The following is a 19,247-nucleotide window of genomic DNA, read 5'->3' as shown; positions in this document are numbered from 1 at the left end:
AATATTAACCTGTAAATATGGCCCTTTAATATGGTTCAACCTCATGTTTGTGTTAAGTGAACTTACCTGTAATATGTTAATATTTCTTTGACTCCCTTCATCAGAGTTCCATGGGGAGTCCTTTGACAAGACCAACACCACGATCACCAGCTAACTGGGCCAGTCCTCTTACTTCTCCTACCAATACATCACAGAATACTTTATCTCCAAGGTAATAAAAGGATGATTTTTCATGATGGTTTGTATTTGTAAATTCCCATTTTTTTTTTTTTTTTTTTTTTTTTTGAGGCAGAGTCTTGCTCTGTCCCCCAGGCTGGAGTGCGGTGATATGATCTCAGCTCACTGCAACCTCCACCTCCCAGGTTCAAGCAATTCTCCTGCCTCAGTCTTCCAAGTAGCTGGGATTACAGGCGCACCCTACACCCAACTGATTGGTGTATTTTTGCTAGAGACAGGGTTTCACTATGTTGTCCAGGCTGGTCTCGAACTCCTGACCTTAGGTGTTCTGCCCGCCTCGGCCTCCCAAAGTGCTGGGATTACAGGTGTGAGGTACCACCCCTGGCTGTAAATTCCAATATTAAGAAAGCAAGCATTGATATAATTCAAGTCAATTCCCACTTGACTTAAAAGGTCTTAGAAAAGTAGAAACTTAGCACATTAAAAAAATTCAAAGTTTATTTGAAAGCCAACTACTTAAATGATAATATATAGGATGTGGAATTTTTTAATAAGTGGAAAGAAAACCTACCGACAGCTTTTTGAAATAAATTACTGTTTATTACGTTAAATGGCATAGTTATATTTCTCAGAGATGCTGTATAAATCCAGTAAATTGCAAATTGTGTCTTTCGATTACATTATACTACTCAGTATAAGTGGTGATGAGGTCAGTTATAATGATGAGTTTAAAAAATTAAGCTTGCAAACAAAACAAATAACAAATAGGGGAGGGCTGAATATATAATGAATATATGGCATATTATATATGTGTAATATATAATGAATTACATATATAATAAATCACATATATCATGAATTACATGTTTATATAAAATAAATTACATATATAATGAATTACATATATAATATGTCATATATTTATATATTTATGACATATATTAGGTCATATTATGCTTTTCATATTCAGAATGATTTATTTCATATTCAGAATGATTATAACTGATTTATATTCATATATTATATATTTATTATATTTTTATATATTTAACACTATTTTTATATTTATTATATATTTAACCCTTCCCTATTTGTTATTTTTATGTTTTGTCTGTAAGCTTAATTTTTTCATTATATATGTATTGAATTAGATATTATAATTCATTACATATATAATATCTATGTAATCATTGTATATATAATATAGATAACAAATGTCGTATTCATTATATATTATATATATAGATATATATAAAATAAATAGTGATATATACCTCTGAGGAAAAAATATGACTCAGATTGGTCCTTAATACAAAATAAAAGATGTGTACAATTTTCACACACTTGTGCAATTCAAGCATGAGCTGTATTTCAAATGACGTTCTTGACTGCTTAGTAGACTAAAATTTTATTTCCTTTTCCTAGCCTTTTGAAAAATTGTTTGTATAGAAGTTCGACATCACTGATCATTAGAGAAATGCAAATCAAGCCCACAGTGAGATACCATCTCACACCAGTCAGAATGGTTATTATTAAAAATTCAAAAAATAACAGATGCCGGCAAGGTTGTGGAGAAAAAGGAACACTTTTACACTATCGGGAGTGTAAATTAGTTGAACTATTGTGGAAGATAGTGTGGCAGTTCCTCAAAGACCTATAGACAGAAATATCATTTGAGCCAGCAATCCCACTACTGGGTATATACCAAAAGGAATATAAATCATTCTGTTATAAAGACACATGCACATGTATGTGCACCGTAGCGTTATTCACAATAGCAAACACATGGAATCAACCTAAATGCCCCTCAGTGATAGACTGGATAAAGAAAATGTGGTACGTATACACCATGGAATACTGTGTGGCCATAAAAACAAAATAAGATCATGTCCTTTGCGGAGACATGGATGGAGCTGGAGATCATTATCCTTAGCAGACTAACGCAAGAACAACGACAAAAAAAAAAAAATACTGCATGTTCTCACAAGTAGGAGCTAAATGATGAAGACACATGAACACATAGAGGGGAGCAACACACACTGGGGCCTACCAGAGGGCAGAGGGTAGGAGGAGGAAGAGGATCAGGAAAAATAATTAATGGACACTAGGCTTAATACCTGGGTGATAAAATAATCTGTACAACAAACCCCATGACACATGTTTACCTATATAACAAATCTGCGCATCCTGAACACATACCCCTGAACTTAAAAAGTTTTTTTAAGAAGGAGTTGGGGCTGGCTGTGGTGTATTCCATGGTGTATACGTACCACATTTTCTTTATCCAGTCTATCACTGATGGGCATTTAAGTTGATTCTATGTCTTTGCTATTGTGAATAACGCTACAGTGCACATACATGTGCATGTGTCTTTATAACAGAATGATTTATATTCCTTTTGGTATATACCCAGTAGTGGGATTGCTGGCTCAAATGATATTTCTGTCTATAGGTCTTTGAGGAATTACCACACTATCTTCCACAATAATTCATTCACACCTGTAATCCCCGCACTTTGGGAGGCTAAGGCGGGAGGATCACTTGAGGTCAGGAGTTCGAGACCAGTCTGACTAACATGGCAAAACCCCATCTCTACTAATAATACAAAAATTAGCCAAGCGTGGTGGTGCATGCCGGTAGTTACAGCTACTCAGGAGGGTGAGGCAGGAAAATCACTTGAACCCAGGAGGTGGAGGTTGCCGTGAGCCGATGTTGTGCCACCGCACTCCAGCCTAAGTCACAGAGCAAGACTCCATCTCAAAAAAAAAAGAAAAAAGAAAAAAAGAGTTGGTATTTATAGTTAATAGCTTCATGGTCATTAGCCATATATTATAGTGTGCTTCATCAAGTTATTCATTAAAAGTATTGGATAATACATCAACATCTGAGAAAAATATATTGCAAACATTTCCTACCCTATTTTTTCTGTGTTCTACATATATGATAAATTTGGTAGCTAAATTACAGCTTCAGTTGAATTTCAGCGTTTGATTATAAAGTTCATGTCTATAATATGATATGGCTCACACTTGCAATCCTATCTGTTTGGGAGTCCAAGGCAGGAGGATCACTTGAGGCCAGGAGTTTGGGACAAACCTGGGCAACATATTGAGACCCCATCTCTACAGAAAAATTTGTAAAAATCAGCCAGGCATGGTGGTGTGTGTTTGTAGTCCTAGCAACTTGGTAGACTGAGGCAGGAGGATTACTTAAGCCTAGGAGTTAAAGGCTGCAGTAAGCTATGTTCGCACCACTGCACTCCAGTCTGGGCAGCAGCAAGACTCTATCCCTTTAAAAAAAAAAAAAAAAAATTGGCACAGTGGCTCACGCCTGTAATCCCAACACTTTGGGAGGCCGAGGTGGGCAGATCACCTGAGGTTCGGAGTTCGAGACCAGCCTGGTCAATATGGTGAAACCCCGTCTCTACTGAAATTACAAAAAAATTAGCCGTACGTGATGGCAGGAGCCTGTAATCCCAGCTACTCGGGAGGCTGAGGGAGGCTGAGGCTGGAGATTTGCTTGAGCCCGAGAGGCAGAGGTTACAGTGAGCCAAGGTTGCGCCATTGCACTTCAGCCTGGGCAACAAGAGTGAAACTCCATCTCAAAAAAAAAATTATGTTCGGTATTAAAAATCCTCTACCTTCTTACAAATTTATGTTAAAATACATTTATCTCTTCTTCAAGCAGTACCATTATTGGGAGTTAATCACAGAGATTGGTAAACTTTCTGTAAAGGGTCAAGTGGTAAATATTTTAGGCTATTTGAGTCATGGTCTTTGAGTCTGTTCTCAACTCTGCTATTGTATGAGAACAGGCATCGGCAATAGAAATAGAAAACAGCCATAGACAATACCTAAATAAATAGTCATGACTATGTTTAATAAAATATTATTTATGGGCCGGGCGCAGTGGCTCACGCCTGTAATCCCAGCACTTTGGGAGGCCGAGGTGGGCGGATCACCTGAGGTCAGGAGTTCAAGACCAGCCTGCCCAACATGGTGAAACCCCATCTTTACTAAAAATACAAAAATTAGCCGGGCTTGGTGGCTGGCGCCTGCAATCCCACCTACTCAGGAGGCTGAGGCAGGAGAATCACTTGAACCCGGGAGACGGAGATTGCAGTGAGCCGAGATCGTGCCATCGCATTCCAGCCTGGGGGACAAGAGCAAGATTTTGTCTCCAAAAAAAAAGAAAAAAAATTTATTTATGAATACTGACATTTAAATTTTATCTAATTTTCATGGATTTTTTTGTTTTTTTTCAACCATTTAAAAATGTGAAAAACGTTCTTAACCTGCAAGCCATCATAGTTTGCTGACCTCTGGTTAATCAGAACATTTTTCAAGGTAGAAAGACAAACCAGGTATTAAGGACTGTGCATTGTAGAGTAACTGTAAGGTGTCCTTGGTGGAAGGACAAAGAGACATGTACTTTATATATAGCTGCTATTTTTTATTTTGCTAATGATGCTCTGAGGATATACATTCTCTAATCTTGTCTTTATAGATATCCTTATATAATCTCCTCAGATGTGTTTGTATTTTATAACTACACCTAAGTAAAAATTATTGTCATCTTTTTCATAGTGCATTTGATTATGACACAGAAAATATGAACTCTGAAGATATTTATAGCTCTCTTAGAGGTGTCACTGAAGCAATCCAGAATTTCAGCTTCCGTAGCCAAGAAGATATGAATGAGCCATTGAAAAGGGATTCTAAAAAAGACGATGGCGATTCAGTAAGTATTTTAATATCCTTACTTTGCAGACTATTTCATTGTTCATTAAGCATTATTTTAATTACATTTTGCTTTCTGTCATTTTTGAATATGCTTTTCTATGGGTCAGTCACTCTACAAGTATTTACTGAGTATCTGCCACATACCAGGCACTGTTTGAAGCATTAGATTTATATGACAAAATCACTGCCTTCAAATTCCTTTTAGATTGTCATATAGAGATGAATATTATAGAGTTTTAGGATAGAATGTGCTTTAGGGGAAAGTGAGTCTGTTTTAGATTTTGTGGTCCAAGAAGGCCTCTCTCCAAAGGTAGCATTTGCATTGAAACCTAAATAAAGCCACATAAAATCTAGAGGAGAATTCCATGAAATAATCAGCAAATCCAAAGACATTTAGATGTGAACAAGCTTTGTATAGTTGAGGACTAGGAAGAAAGCCAGTGTAGGTGGACCATTGTGAGAGAAAAGGAGTGGAACATGGGCCAGATCACTTTGAGTCTTGTAAGAACACATAAGGAGTTTAGAATTTTTTTTTCCCTGTTAGGTGTAGTGATAGTAATTTGCATCATCAGTTTGTGTGGCTACAGTTAAGAATGTGTTTTGTTTTTTTAATAATGTGCCAAATGTTTTATTTCTCTGGTGTGCAAGTAACTGACTCTCAAGTATTTTTAAAAACACAAAACATCATTACATTGAAGCAAGAATGTTGTAATCTACAACATTCTTATATATTTAATATTATTGACATATTTGAATATTGTTTATTGCTTCTGCCATTATACACAGAATAGTTTTTTACTTTGCTCCTTCTTAGACTTGTCTCTGACAGCTTAGACTTTTCACAAAATGAGCCATCCCACCGGTTCCTATGGAATTCATTGTTTCTCAATGTTTGCAAAGTTACAGAAAATCTCCAAAGGACTTCTTCCTCTGCCTTCCTGCCATCTGTCCTGCAGTTGTTTTTCTCACTGTGCCTATCTGGCAGAGCTAAATTGTGGTCAGTCTAGTAAACTGGCTGCCAAAACCAGCTTATCACTGATATTTGAGGTTCCCTACTCTTCAAAGCTGCATATGGTAGCAATCGCAGATCAGTAAGAATCACTGCCTCACTGAGACTCAGTTTTGTTTTGTTTTTTTTTTTTCAGACACAGCATGGTACAGGGTAGGGCACTCAAATTGTGAATTTTGGCAGAATGAGTTCAAATCCCAGTTCCTGTCAGTTATTAGCTAATCAGGTGATACCTCTAAGCTTCAAAGTCTTCATTAAGAAAATAGGGATGTCACTGCTTACCTTAAAAGTTGTTGTGAGTATAATAAATACTATGATTCTATTCAGCTTAGACCTCTTTCCTGAGTTCCACATTCACATTCAGCTGCCTGTTTGAACTCCTGGTCTTCTCCCCTAAAGCTGCTCTTTCCTATCTTAGTTAATGGCAACCCTAGTTGCCTAGCCAAAACCCATGGACAAGAGTTTGTTGAGTCCTCTGTTTTTCTCATCCTCTATACCAAATCTGTCAGGAAATGTGCTGACTCCACTGCAGAATGTATCCAGAATTCAGCCTATTCTCACCACTGCCTTTCTGGTTTGAGCCATCGTCTTCATCATTTCTCTCACCTAGATTATTAAAATTTGTCCTCCTTGATTATGCCCTTGACCTCCTACAGTACATTCCCACTCTCACTCAACTCTGTAGGAGGTCTCTGTCTCAGAGTAAAAACCAAAGTCTACACAATACACTTTTTTTCTGTTACCTTTCTGGCCTCATCTCCTGCTAGTTTCCTCCTTGTTCACTCTGCTTCTGCCACACTGGCCTCCTTGCTGTTCCTTGAACTTACTATGCATGTTTCTGCCTCAGGATCTGTGTATTGGCTGTTTTCTCTACCTGAAACACTCTACCTCCAGAGAGCCCCTTGGCTAATTCCCTTACTTCCTTCAAGTGTTTACTCAAATGGCTTCTCAGTGAACCCTACTCATCCTATTTAATCTGTGAACTGTCCTCCCACCTCAGCATTCATGATTCCTTCTTCTGACATGTCATATACTTTATTCATTCATTGAAGTTTTTTTTTTTTTTCATCTGTCCCTCCGCTAAAATATAAACTCCATTGGGGTAGACATCATTCTCTCTTTTGCTCACTGATGTATTCCCAATGCTGTGAACAATGCCAGGCATTTAATAATAGGTGCGTAGCAAATATTTTAAGAATATTTGTAAAGCGCCTAGCAAATGGCTCGGCACATAGTTGCCCAGTGGATGGTGGTGATGCTGATACTCGTGGTAGTAATTATTTTGATACCAGTATTTGTATCAATATTCATATTCGTATTTTGGTAAGTACATTATCGTACCCAAATTCTTTTGGCATCCTTCCAAAAGTTATGCAGGCCTTTTAAGCCTTTCTTTTGTTTTTTTTTTCCCTCCTTAAAGCAAGCCTTTTTAAATTTGATTTTACTATGCTTTGTTGACATACTATTGTATGATATACCGTTACCTTAATAATGCAATCTGGCAGCTTGTAGTGCTGTGTTGCTTATGAAAGTTCTTTTGTATCTTTAACTGACATGGAGAAGCTGCTGGTAATCACACGGTACATATTGTCTGGTCAATTCGTTGGCAAAGGAACTGTAATAATCATTAGAGGCACCATTCTTTTACGGTTCTTATTTGCCTTCACAGCTATAGTTTATATGTTTAAGCTTTGACATCTGGAATATAAATTGTAACTCATAATATTGATTGCCATTACTTAAATTTTTTAGCTGGTTATTGTTACCTTTTTAAAATTGTCTTTTAAGCAGTAGAGAAATATCTTTGTAGAACGTTAAATAGATACCTGCAAATGAGTTAATTTGCTGTGCCTTCTCCTTGCCATTGATAGATGTGTGGTGGTCCTGGGATGTCTGACCCAAGAGCAGGAGGTGATGCCACTGACTCAAGCCAAACAGCTCTCGATAATAAAGCTTCATTGCTTCATTCAGTGCCTACTCACTCCTCTCCACGCTCTCGAGACTATAATCCATATAACTATTCAGATAGCATCAGTCCCTTCAACAAGTCTGCCCTCAAGGAAGCCATGTTTGATGATGATGCGGACCAGTTTCCTGACGGTATGTTCTGGGTCACACTGCTACTGTCTGTTTTGGAGAACCTGGTAATCGATGAAGTAGAAGAAATGCATATGCTCTTTTATTATAACTCCCAAAAAGCAACAATTTTTAGAATAAGAATGTTTTTTCCCGTCTTCTAGGAACTCATCTCTAGTGCTTTGGTAATTTTCTACCCCTGAATGAGAAACAGGGTAGTCATCTTGAGATCATGATCAAAGTCAAGAAAACCTTAGTTACCACCCAGAAATAACTAAAACCAATTGTAGCTTATACATTTACTTTATCTCCAGACACAATTTATTTGATCATTAATTTTTATACCACGATGACAAAACCTTTGAAGAAATACCCATTCTTTATAGTAGCCCTTTAAGCATGAAATCATCAACTTTTTTGTTAGTAAAATACATTTCAAGGACGAAATATAAGGAAAGTTACCATTAGGATTTGGATTTGGGTGAAATGGGCTTAGTTCTAAGCTCTAACACTAAGCTGCATAGCCTGCAAGATGGTTAACTTTCCCGAGTCTCAGTTATCACCTCCAAAAGAGGAGGATGATGATTATACCACCTGTCCTAATCCCAGTGTGCAGTAAGATGCAGGTAAGTTATATAAAAATTGATACTATAGTACAAAACACGACAAATGTTTTAGTGTTTTGTTTAAGAGACTAGGTGTCACTCTGTTGCCCAGTCTGGAGTGTAGTCGCTGAAATATAGCTCACTGCAACCTTTTCCTCCTAGGCTCAAGCGATCCTCCCACCTCAGCCTCCTGAGTAGCTGGGACTACAGACCACCATACTCAGCTAATTTTACCTTTTCAAATAAATTTTCTATAGAGATGGGACCTCCCTATGTTGCCTAGGCTGGTCTTGAACTCCTGGCCATAAATGATCCTCCCACCTCAACCTCCCAAAGTGCTGGGATTATAGGTGTGAGCCTCTGTGCCTGTCCTAGTTATTTTTTATAATAAGGAAACATATCGTTTCTTAATTACTTAATTCATTAATACTTTTTTAAAGATTCTAGTACTATATAGTAATACATAACTATACACAGATAAACTTGAAAGTCTTTCTGTCAACACTATCCCATGATTCTATATTCAGGTTTTTCTTTATTCCTATAATGTTGCTGTCAATGAACATATTTCTGCATAAACCTTTATGCCCATAAATAAGTAATTCTTTTTGTGTGTGTCAGGAGTCTTAAGAACAATCAACGGCTGGGCGCAGTGGCTTATGCCTGTAATCCCAACACTTTGGGAGGCCGAGGTGGCTGGAACACTTGAGGCCAGAAGTTCGAGACCAGCCTGACCGACATGGTGAAAACTTCTTTACTAAAAATACGAAAATTAGCTGGGTGTGGTGGCACGCGCCTGTCATCCCAGCTACTCGGGAGCTGAGGCAGGAGAATCGCTTGAACCCCCCGGGAGGTGGAGGTCTCAGTGAGCTGAGATTGCACCACTGCACTCCAACCTGGGCGACAGAGTGAGACCCTGTCTCAAAAAAAAAAAAAAAGAACAATCAAGATAATTTGCTTTTAAGAGATTTCTAGAGATGGAATTGCTCACTTAAAGGATAGGTGAATTTAAAGTTTTAGACTTACTTCCTATTTACATCTCAAAATACTTGGCTAGTTTAAGTAGTGCTGATTTTCTCACCGACACAGAATGTTTAAAAGTTTTTATGATTGTGATGGAATGTGTATTTCCTTGATTATTAGATATTGAGGAATTAAATATTAGAAATCTTTTTAAATTTAAAAAATTTTTATTAATGAGAAATAGCTTCATTTGTAGTTCTTTGATTACTAGCAAAGTTGAGGAGTGTTTTTATTACCTTCTGTTTAATATATCACAAATATCAAAAAGCCAAAATTATGACAATTACCAAACTAAGTCCAAATTGCATAAGGATATAGAAAATTGCCCCAATTATAGGCTTTGATGTGTTTTAATCTGTCACAAATAGTTGACTGTCTTGCTGAGGTTTAGTCATGATAGCGGTGTAACATTGGTGAATAAATTGGACATGGCATAAAAGTATCCACTGAACACTATGTAGTAGCATCAGCCTGGTAAATTGAGACTTAGCTTCAGTAGCACTAATTATTTAAAAATCATTTATGCACATGGGTCACAAACTGTCAGACTAAATGTCAACTGACTTTTCTTGCCTCGATTGTACTATAAATATGTATTTTTTTCATCTTAAAATGATCAAGAACTTAAAAATTGGGAGAACTTTTTCTTCCTGAAATATTTGAAAGTAAATTACCAACCTGATGCTGTGTCACCCTAAACGCTTTAGGATTTATTTTCTACAAAGACATTCTCCTGCATAACAACAAAATACTCATCAAAATCAAGAAATTAGCTAGCACCAGTAGTCCCAGCTACTCAGGAGGCTGAGCCAGGAGGATCCTTTGAGGCTTGGAGTTCAAGGCTACAGTACACTATGATGATGCCTGTGAAGAGTCCTATACTAAAGCCTGGACAACAAGTGAGATTCTGTCTCTAAAAAACTAATAATTACCAAAAAAAAAATTTTTTTTCTTTTCTTCCCCCTAGACCACAGAATTTTTAAAAATTTTTTTAAATCATGAAATTATCATTGGTATATTAATAACCACCTAATCCGTAAACCCCATTAGAATTTGCTAGTTGTCCCAGTAATGTCTTTTTTCCAATTTTGTTTTGCTGTGTTAAAATACACATAAAATTTATTATCTTAAGCATTTTATATATACAGTTTAGTGATTTTAAATACATTCATACTGTTGCACATCCATCACAACCATCCATCTTACTTAATTCTTTTCAGGCTGTAAAACTGAAACTCTATACCCATTAAATAATAACTCCCCAATTCTACCCTCACTCCAGCCCTTGGCAACTGCCATTCTCTTGTCTGTCTCTCTGATTTTTGTCTACTCTTAAGTCCTCTGTATAAGTGGAGTCATACATTACTTGTCATTTTGTGACTGGCTTATTTCATTTAGTGTGGTATGCTCAAGGTTGATTCATGTTGTAGCATATGTCAGAATTTTCTTCCTTTGTAAGGCTGAATAATATTCCATTGTGTGTATATGCCACATTTTGCTTATCCATTCATCCATTGATGGACACTTGTGTTGCTTCCAAGTTTTAGCTGTTATGAATAATGTTGCTGTGAACATTGGTGTGCACATACCTCTTCAACACCCTGTTTTCAGTTTTGATGGGTAAATACCCAGAAGTAGAATTGCTGGATCATATGGTAGTTCTGTTTTTAATTTTTTTCAGACACTGTACTGTTTTCCATAACAGCTGTACCATTTTACATTCCCACCACCAGTGCAGAAGGGTTTCAGTTTCCCCATATCCTCACCACTACTATTTATTTCATTGTTGTTGTTGTTGTTTTATAGTATCCATCTGAATGGATGTGTGGTGATATCTTATTGTAGATTTTGTGGGTTTTTTTTTTGAGACGGAGTTTCGCTCTTGTCACCCAGGCTGGAGTGCAATGGCATGATCTCGGCTCACTGCAACCTCCACCTCCCAGGTTCAAGCAATTCTCCTGCCTCAGCCTGCTGAGTCGCTGGGATTACAGGTGTGCACCACCATGCCTGGCTAATTTTTGTATTTTGGTAGAGACGGGGTTTGTTCATGTTGGTCAGGCTGGTCTCGAACTCCTGACCTCAGATGATCCACCCGCCTCGGCCTCCCAAAATGCTGGGATTACAGGCTGAGCCATTGCACCTGGCCCTCATTGTAGTTTTGATTTGCATATCCCTAGTGATTAGTAATGTTGAGCGTCTTTTCATGTGCTTATTGACCATTTGATTGCCGTCTTTGGAAAAATGTCTTTTCTACTCCTCTGCCCATGTTTGAATCAGGTTGTTTATTTTTGTTGTTGTTGCAGGAGTTCTCTGTATATTCTGGATATTAATACCTTGTCGAATACATGATTTGCAAATATTTTCTTCCATTCTGTGGGTTGCCATTTTACTCTGTTGATACAGTTTTTTGAGACACAAAAATTTTTAATTTTCATTAACTTTAATTTGCCTATTTTTGTTGTTGTTGCCTGTGCCTCTGAGGCTGTATATTACATTCTGTTGTTTTATGTGTCGGTCTTTATGCCATTAAAATGCTGTTTTGATTACTGTAGCTCTGTAGTAAATATTGAAATCAGGAAGAAGTATGAGTCCTCTAGCTTTGTTCTTTTTCAAGACTGTTGTGGCTATTTGCTGTCACTTAGGATTCCTTATGAATTTTAGGATAATTTTTCTATTTCTGTAAAAAGTGTCGTTGGGATTTTGGTAGAGATTGCACTGAATCTGTAGATGTCTTTGGATAATATTGATATCTTAACATTATTAAGTGTTCTAATCCATGAAAATAGGGTGTGCTTCTGTTTATGTATATCTTCTTTTATTTCTTTCAGCAGTCTTTTCTAGTCTTCATTGTACAAGTCTTTCACCTCAGTTAATTCCAATGTACAGTCATGCAGCTCATAACATTTCAATGTCAGACTCCATTTATGACAGTGGTCCCATAAGATGAAATAGAGCTAAAAAATTCCTATTACCTAGTGATATCATTGCTGTCATACCATCATAGTGCAATGCATTACACATTTGCGATATTGCTGGTGTAAACAAACCTACTGCACTGCCAACTGTATAAAAATATAGCACATACAATTATGTGCAATACATAATACTTGATAGCCATAACAAATGACTGCGTTACTGGTTTATTTATTTATTTTTGAGACAGGGTCTTACTCTGTTGCCTAGGCTGGAGTGCAGTGGCATGATCTTGGTTCATTGCAGCCTCACCCTCCTGGGCTGAAGCTATTCTCCTACCTTAGCCTCCTGAGTAGCTGGGACAACAGGTATGCACTACCATGCCCAGCTAAATTTTTTTGTAAAGTTGGGGTTTTGTGATATTGTCCAGGCTAGTCTAAAACTCCTGGGCTCAGGCAATCCCTCTGCTTTAGCCTTGCAAAATGCTGAGATTGCAAGGCATGCGCCACCATGCACAGCCTGGTTTTAGTATTTACTATACTTTTCATCACTATTTTACAGTGTACTCATACTTATTTAAAAAAAAAAAAAAGTTAATTGTAAAACAGCCTCATTTGGGTCCTTCAGGAGGTATTCCACAAGAAGGCATTGTTGTCATAGGAAATGACAGCCCCATGCATGTTATTACCCCTGAAGATCTTTCAGTGGGACAAGATGTGGAGGTGGAAGACAGTGAAGTTGATCTTGACCCTGTGTAGGACTAGACTAATGTGTGTGTTTGTGTCTTAGGTTTTAACAAAAAAGTTTTAAAATTTTTAAAATCTTTGATAGAAAATGGCTCCTAAAATAAGAATGTGAAGTGGCTCATGCCTGTAATCCCAGTACTTCAGGAAGCCAAGGTGAAAGGATCTCTTGAGGTCAGGAAATTGAGACCAGCCTGGCCAACACAGGGAGACCTATCTCTACAAAAAAATTTTGTTTTAAATGTAGCCAGGGCGCCAGCACATACCTTCAGTCCCAGTTACTTGAGAGGCTGAGGTAGAAGGATCACTTGAGGACCAGGAGGTACAGTGAGTGCACCACTGCACTCCAGCCTGGGCAACAGACCAAGACCTTTTCTCAAAAAAAAAAGAAAAAAGGATGTAAAGAAAGAAAATATTTTTGTACAGTTGTACAGTGCGTTTGTGTTTTAAGCAGAGTGTTACTACCCAAGAGTCAAAAGATTTTTAAAAATTTGTTTGTAAAGTAAAAGTGTTATAGTAAGTTAAGATTAATTTATCACTGAAGAAGGAAAAATCTTTTTGTAAATGTAGTATAGCCTAAGTGTATAGTGTTTATAAGTCTTACAGGAATGTCCTAGGCCTTCACTTTCACTCACCACTCACTGATTTCACCCAGAGCAATTTCCAGTCCTTCAGGTTCCATTCATGGTAAATGCCCTTTACAAGTGTACTATTTTTTATCTTTTATATTTTTACTGTACCTTTTCTATGTTTAGATACACAAATACTTACCGCGTTACAGTTTCCTGCAGTATTCAGTACATTAATATGCTGTACAGGTTTGTAGCCTAGGAGCAATAGGCTATCTTTAAGTTCCTTTTTAGAGTGTTCATTGTTAATGTATAGAAATGCAAATTATTTTAGAGTGTTGATTTTTGTGTCCTACTGCTTTGCTGAATTCATTTGTTAGTTCTAATTTATAGCCTAGGTATATAGTAGGTTACAGCGTTTGTGTTAATATACTCTGTGAAGTTCACACAGTGAAGAAATCACCTAACACATTTCTCAAAACGTATTCCGGTTGTTAAGCAACACGTGACCATATTTTTTTCTGATTGATGCTCGTGAAATGGAATTATTTTTGTAAGTTCCCTTGTAGATTGTTCATTGTTAATGTATAGAAATGCAAATGATTTTGGGTATTGATTTTGTGTCCTACTTTGCTGAATTCATTTATTCTAATTTTTGTGTGTGGAGTCTAGAGTTTTCTAAATATAAGATTGTATTATCTGTGAACAGAGATAATTTTGCTCCTTCCTTTCCATTTTAGATGCTTTTTTTTTTCTTTTTCTTGCCTGGTTGCTCTGGCTAGAACTTTCCATACTATGTTGAAGAGAAAAGGCAAAAGCGGGTGCTGTTACCTTGTTTCTGATCTCAGAAGAAAGTATGATGTTTACTGTGGATTTTTCATATATCACTTCTATTATTTTGGAGTAGTTTCTTTGATTCCTAGCTTATTGAGTGTTTTTTATCAGGAAAGAATGCTGAATTTTATAAAATGCTTTTTCTGTAAGCATGGAAATGATTATATGTGAGGATTGTTCCTTCATTCTGTTAATGTGGTATATTACATTGATCAGTTTTTGTATGTTGAGCCATCCTTGCATTTAGGAATAAATCCCATTTGGTCGTAATGTATAATCCTTTTAATATGCTGCTGAATTTGGTTTGCTAGTATTTTATTCAGGTTTTTTGCATCAGTGTTCATGAGGGATATTGGTCAGTAGTTTCCTTTTCTTATAGTATCTTTGTCTGGCTTTGTATCAGGGTGAGCTGGCCTCATAGAATGAGTTAGGAAGTGTTCCCTCCTCTTCCGTATTTCAGAAACATTTAAGAAGGGCTAATATTAATTCTTCTTTAAATGTTTGGTAGAATTCAACAGTGAAGCCCTCAGGTCCTGGACTTTTCTTTGTCAGGAGATTTTTGATTACTGATTCAGTCTCCTTAATAATACAAAGATTTATTCAGATTTTTAAATTTCTTTGTGATGTAGTCTTTGTAGGTTTTGTGTTTTGAGGAGTTTATTTCATCTGGGTTATCCAGTTTGTTCATAATACTCTTTCATAACCCTTTTTGTTTCTATAGAATTAATAGTAATGTCCCTGCTTTCATTTCTGATTTCAGTAATTTGAACCTTCTCTCTTTTTGTCTTCGTCCATCTAGCGCTGGGGTTCCAAGTCCAGGCTTGGGACCAGTACCAGTCTGTGGCCTGTTAGGAACCGGGCTACACAGCAGGAGGTGAGGGGCAGGCTAGTGAGTGTTACCACCTGAGCTCCGCCTCCTGTCAGATCAGCAGCAGCATTAAATTCTCATAGGAGCGTAAATCCTGTTGTGCGAGGGATCTAGGTTGCACACTCCTTATGAGAATCTAATGCCAGGTGATCCGAGGTGAAACTGTTTGATCCCGAAACCATCCCCTGTCTGCCCTGGTCTGTGGAAAAATTGTCTTCCACAAAACCAGTCTTAGTGCTAACAACGTTGGGAACTGCTGATCTAGCTGAAGGTTTGTCAACTTTTTTTATCTTCTCAAAGAACCAACATTTGATTTCATTGATTTTTTTTATTTTCTGTTTTTCTGTTCTCTATTTTGTTGCTCTCTGCTCTGATCTTTATTATTTTCTTCATTCTGCTAGCTTTAGGTTTAGTTTGTTGCTTTTTCTAGTTGTAAAGTTAGGTTGCTGATTTGAAATATTTCTCATTTGTTTATTTTTAACTTTTAGGTTTGGAGGTACATGTGAAGGTTTGTTACATAGGTAAACACATATCACAGGGGGTTGTTGTACATATTGTTTCATTACCCAAGTATTAAGCCTAGAACCCAATAGTTATCTTTTCTGCTCCTCTCCCTCCTCCTGTCCTCCCACCCTCACCCCCTCAAGTAGACCCCAGTGTCTGTTTCTTTATTTGTGTTCATAAGTTCTTATCGTTTAGTGCCCACTTGTAAGTGAGAACATGCAGTATTTGGTTTTCTGTAAGTGAGAACATGCAGTATTTGGTTTTCTGTTCCTGTTAGTTTGCTAAGGATAATAACTTCCAGCTCCATCCATGCTCCCAAAAAAGACGTGATCTCATTCTTTTTTATGGCTGCATAGTATTCCATGGTGTATATGTACCACATTTTCTTTATCTGATCCGTCACTGATGGGCATTTAGGTTGATTCCATGTCTTTACTATTGTGAATAGTGCTGCAGTGAACATTCGTGTGCATGTGTCTTTATGGTAGAATGATTATTATTCCTTTGAGTATATACCCAGTTGATGGGATTGCTGGGTTGAATGGTAGTTCTGCTTTTAGCTCTTTGAGGAAGTGTCATACTGCTTTCCACAATGGTTGAACTAATTTACACTCCCACCAACAGTGTTTAAGTGTTCTCTTTTCTCCATAACCTCACCAACATCTGTTATTTTTTGACTTTTTAATAACAGCCATTCTGACTGGTAAGAGATGATACCTCATTGCGGTTTTGATTTGCATTCCTCTAATGATCAGTGATACAGAGCTTTCTTTCATATGCTTGTTGGCCATCTGTATATCTTCTTTTGAGAAGTGTCGGTTCATGTCCTTTGCCCGCTTTTTAATGGGGTTGTTTTTCGCTTGTAAATTTGTTTAAGTTCTCTATAGATGCTGAATATTAGACCTTTGTCAGGCACATAGTTTACAAATATCTTCTCCCTTTCTTTACTCTGTTGGTACTTCTTTTTGCTGTGCAGAAGCTCTTAAGTTTAATTAGATCCCACTTGCCTATTTTTGCTTTTCTTGTGATTGGTTTTGGTATCTTTGTCGTTAAATCTTTGCCCTTTCCTGTGTTCAGGATGGTATTGTCTAGGTTGTCTTCCAGGGTTTTTATAGTTTTGGGTTTTACATTTAACATCTTTAATCCATATTGAGTTGATTTTTGTATATGGTATAAGGAAGGGGTCCAGCTTCAGTCTTCTGCATATGGCTAGCCAGTTATCCAAGCACCATTTTTTGAGTAGGGAGCTTTTCCCATTGCTTGTTTTTGTCATCTTTGTAGAAGATCAGATGATCACAGATTTGCAGTCTTATTTCTAGGCTCTCTATTCTGTTCATTGGTCTACGTGCCTGTTTTTGTGCTAGTACCATGCTGTTTTGCTTACTGTATCCTTGTAGTATAGTTTGAAATCAGGTAACATGATGCCTCCAGCTTTGTTCTTTTTGCCTAGGATTGCCTTGGCTATTTGGGCTCTTTTTTGGTTCCATATGAATTTTAAAATAGGTTTTTCAAGTTCTGTGAAGAATGTCATTGATAGTTTGATAGGAATAGCATTGAATCTGTAAATTGCTTTGGGCAGTATAGTCATTTTAATGATATTGATTTTCCTATCCATGAGCTGAGATGTTTTTCCATTTGTTTGTGTCTTCTCTGATTTCTTGAGCAGTGTTTTGTAATTCTCATTATAGAGATCTTTCACTTCTCTGGTTAGCTATATTCCTAGGTATTTTACTCTTTTTATGGCAGTCGTGAATGGGATTGCCTTTCTAATTTGACTCTTGGTTTGGCTGTTGTTAGTGTATAGGAATGCTAGTGATTTTAGTACATTGATTTTATATCCTGCAACTTAGCTGAAGTTGTTTATCAGCTTGAGGAGCTTTTGTGCTAAGATTATGGGGTTTTCTAAATATAAAATGATGTTGTCTGCAAACAGAAATAGTTTGACTTTCTCTTTATGTTTGGATGCTCTTTATCTTTATTTCTTTTTTTTTTTTTTTTTTTTTTGATGGACTCTTGCTCTTTCACCCAGGCTGGAGTGCTGTGGCACAATCTTGGCTCACAGCAACCTCTGCCTTCTGGATTCAAGCAATTCTCCTGTCTCAGCTTCCCAAGTAGCTGGGTCTGCAGGCACACGCCACCACTCCAGGCTAATTTTGTATTTTTAGTAGAGATGGGGTTTCACCATGTTGGCCAGGCTGGTCTTGAACTCCTGACCTCAAGTGATCCACCCACCTCAGCATCCCAAAATGCTGGGATTACAGGTGTGAGCCACCATGCCCAACCTAGATGCCCTTTATTTCTTTCTCTTGCCTGATTGCTCTGGCTAGGACTTCCAAAACTATGTTTAATAGAAGTGTTGAGAGAGGGCATCCTTGTCTTGTGCCATTTTTCAAGGGGACTGCTTCCAGCTTTGACTAATGTTGGCTGCTGTGAGTTTGTCATATATGGCTCTTATTATTTTGAGGTATGTTCCTTCAATACCTAGTTTATTGAGAGTTTTAACATGAAGCAGTGTTGAATTTTATCAAGTCTTTTTTGTGTCTGTTGAAATAATCATGTGGTTTTTGTCTTTAGTTCTGTTTATGTGATGAATCACATATATTGATTTATGTATGTTGAGCCAGCCTTGCATCCAGGGATGAGACCTACATGATCATGGTGGATTAGCTTTTTGATGTCCTGCTGGATTCGGTTTGCCAGTATTTTCTTAAGGATCTTACATTGATGTTCATCAAGGATACTGGCCTGAAGTTTTCTTTTTGTTGTTGTTGTGGTTTTTTGTTTTGTTTTGTTTTGTTTTGAGACAGTCTGACTCCTTCACCCAGGCTGGAGGACAGTGGTGTGATCTTGGCTCACTACAACCTCCACCTCCTGGGTTCAAGCAATTCTGCTGCCTCAGCCTCCCGAATAGGTAGGATTACAGGTGCATGCCACCACACCTGGCTAATTTTTTGTATTTTTAGTAGAGATGGGTTTTAACCATGTTGGCCAGGCTGATCTCAAACTCCTGACCTCAGGTGATCTGCCTGCCTCAGTTTCCCAAAGCGCTAGGGTTACAGGTGTGAGCCACCGTACCCAGACTCTGGCAGGTTTTGGTATTGTTCTGTGATGCTGGCCTCAAAATGAGTTGTGAAGAAGTCTTTCCTCCTCACTTTTTTGGAATCGTTTCTGTAGGAATGGTACC

At 37.4% G+C, this 19,247-nt stretch overlaps 1 protein-coding gene across 8 annotated transcripts in view; it reads left to right on the top strand.

Annotated features, from left to right (window-relative positions):
- CLASP2 (cytoplasmic linker associated protein 2) overlaps positions 1-19,247 on the top strand; it is a 223,624-nt gene that overhangs the window by 171,219 nt on the left and 33,158 nt on the right. For all 8 annotated transcript variants that reach the window (XM_025375041.1, XM_025375040.1, XM_025375039.1 and 5 more), the window contains 3 exons: positions 105-211; positions 4,764-4,917; positions 7,800-8,028. In XM_025375041.1, coding sequence (XP_025230826.1) covers positions 105-211; positions 4,764-4,917; positions 7,800-8,028 — 490 coding nt within the window. The remainder of the gene's footprint in view (positions 1-104; positions 212-4,763; positions 4,918-7,799; positions 8,029-19,247) is intronic.

Source organism: Theropithecus gelada, chromosome 2, assembly GCF_003255815.1.
Source record: "Theropithecus gelada isolate Dixy chromosome 2, Tgel_1.0, whole genome shotgun sequence".
NCBI lineage: Eukaryota > Metazoa > Chordata > Mammalia > Primates > Cercopithecidae > Theropithecus > Theropithecus gelada.
This window is presented reverse-complemented; position numbering and strand designations above follow the sequence as displayed.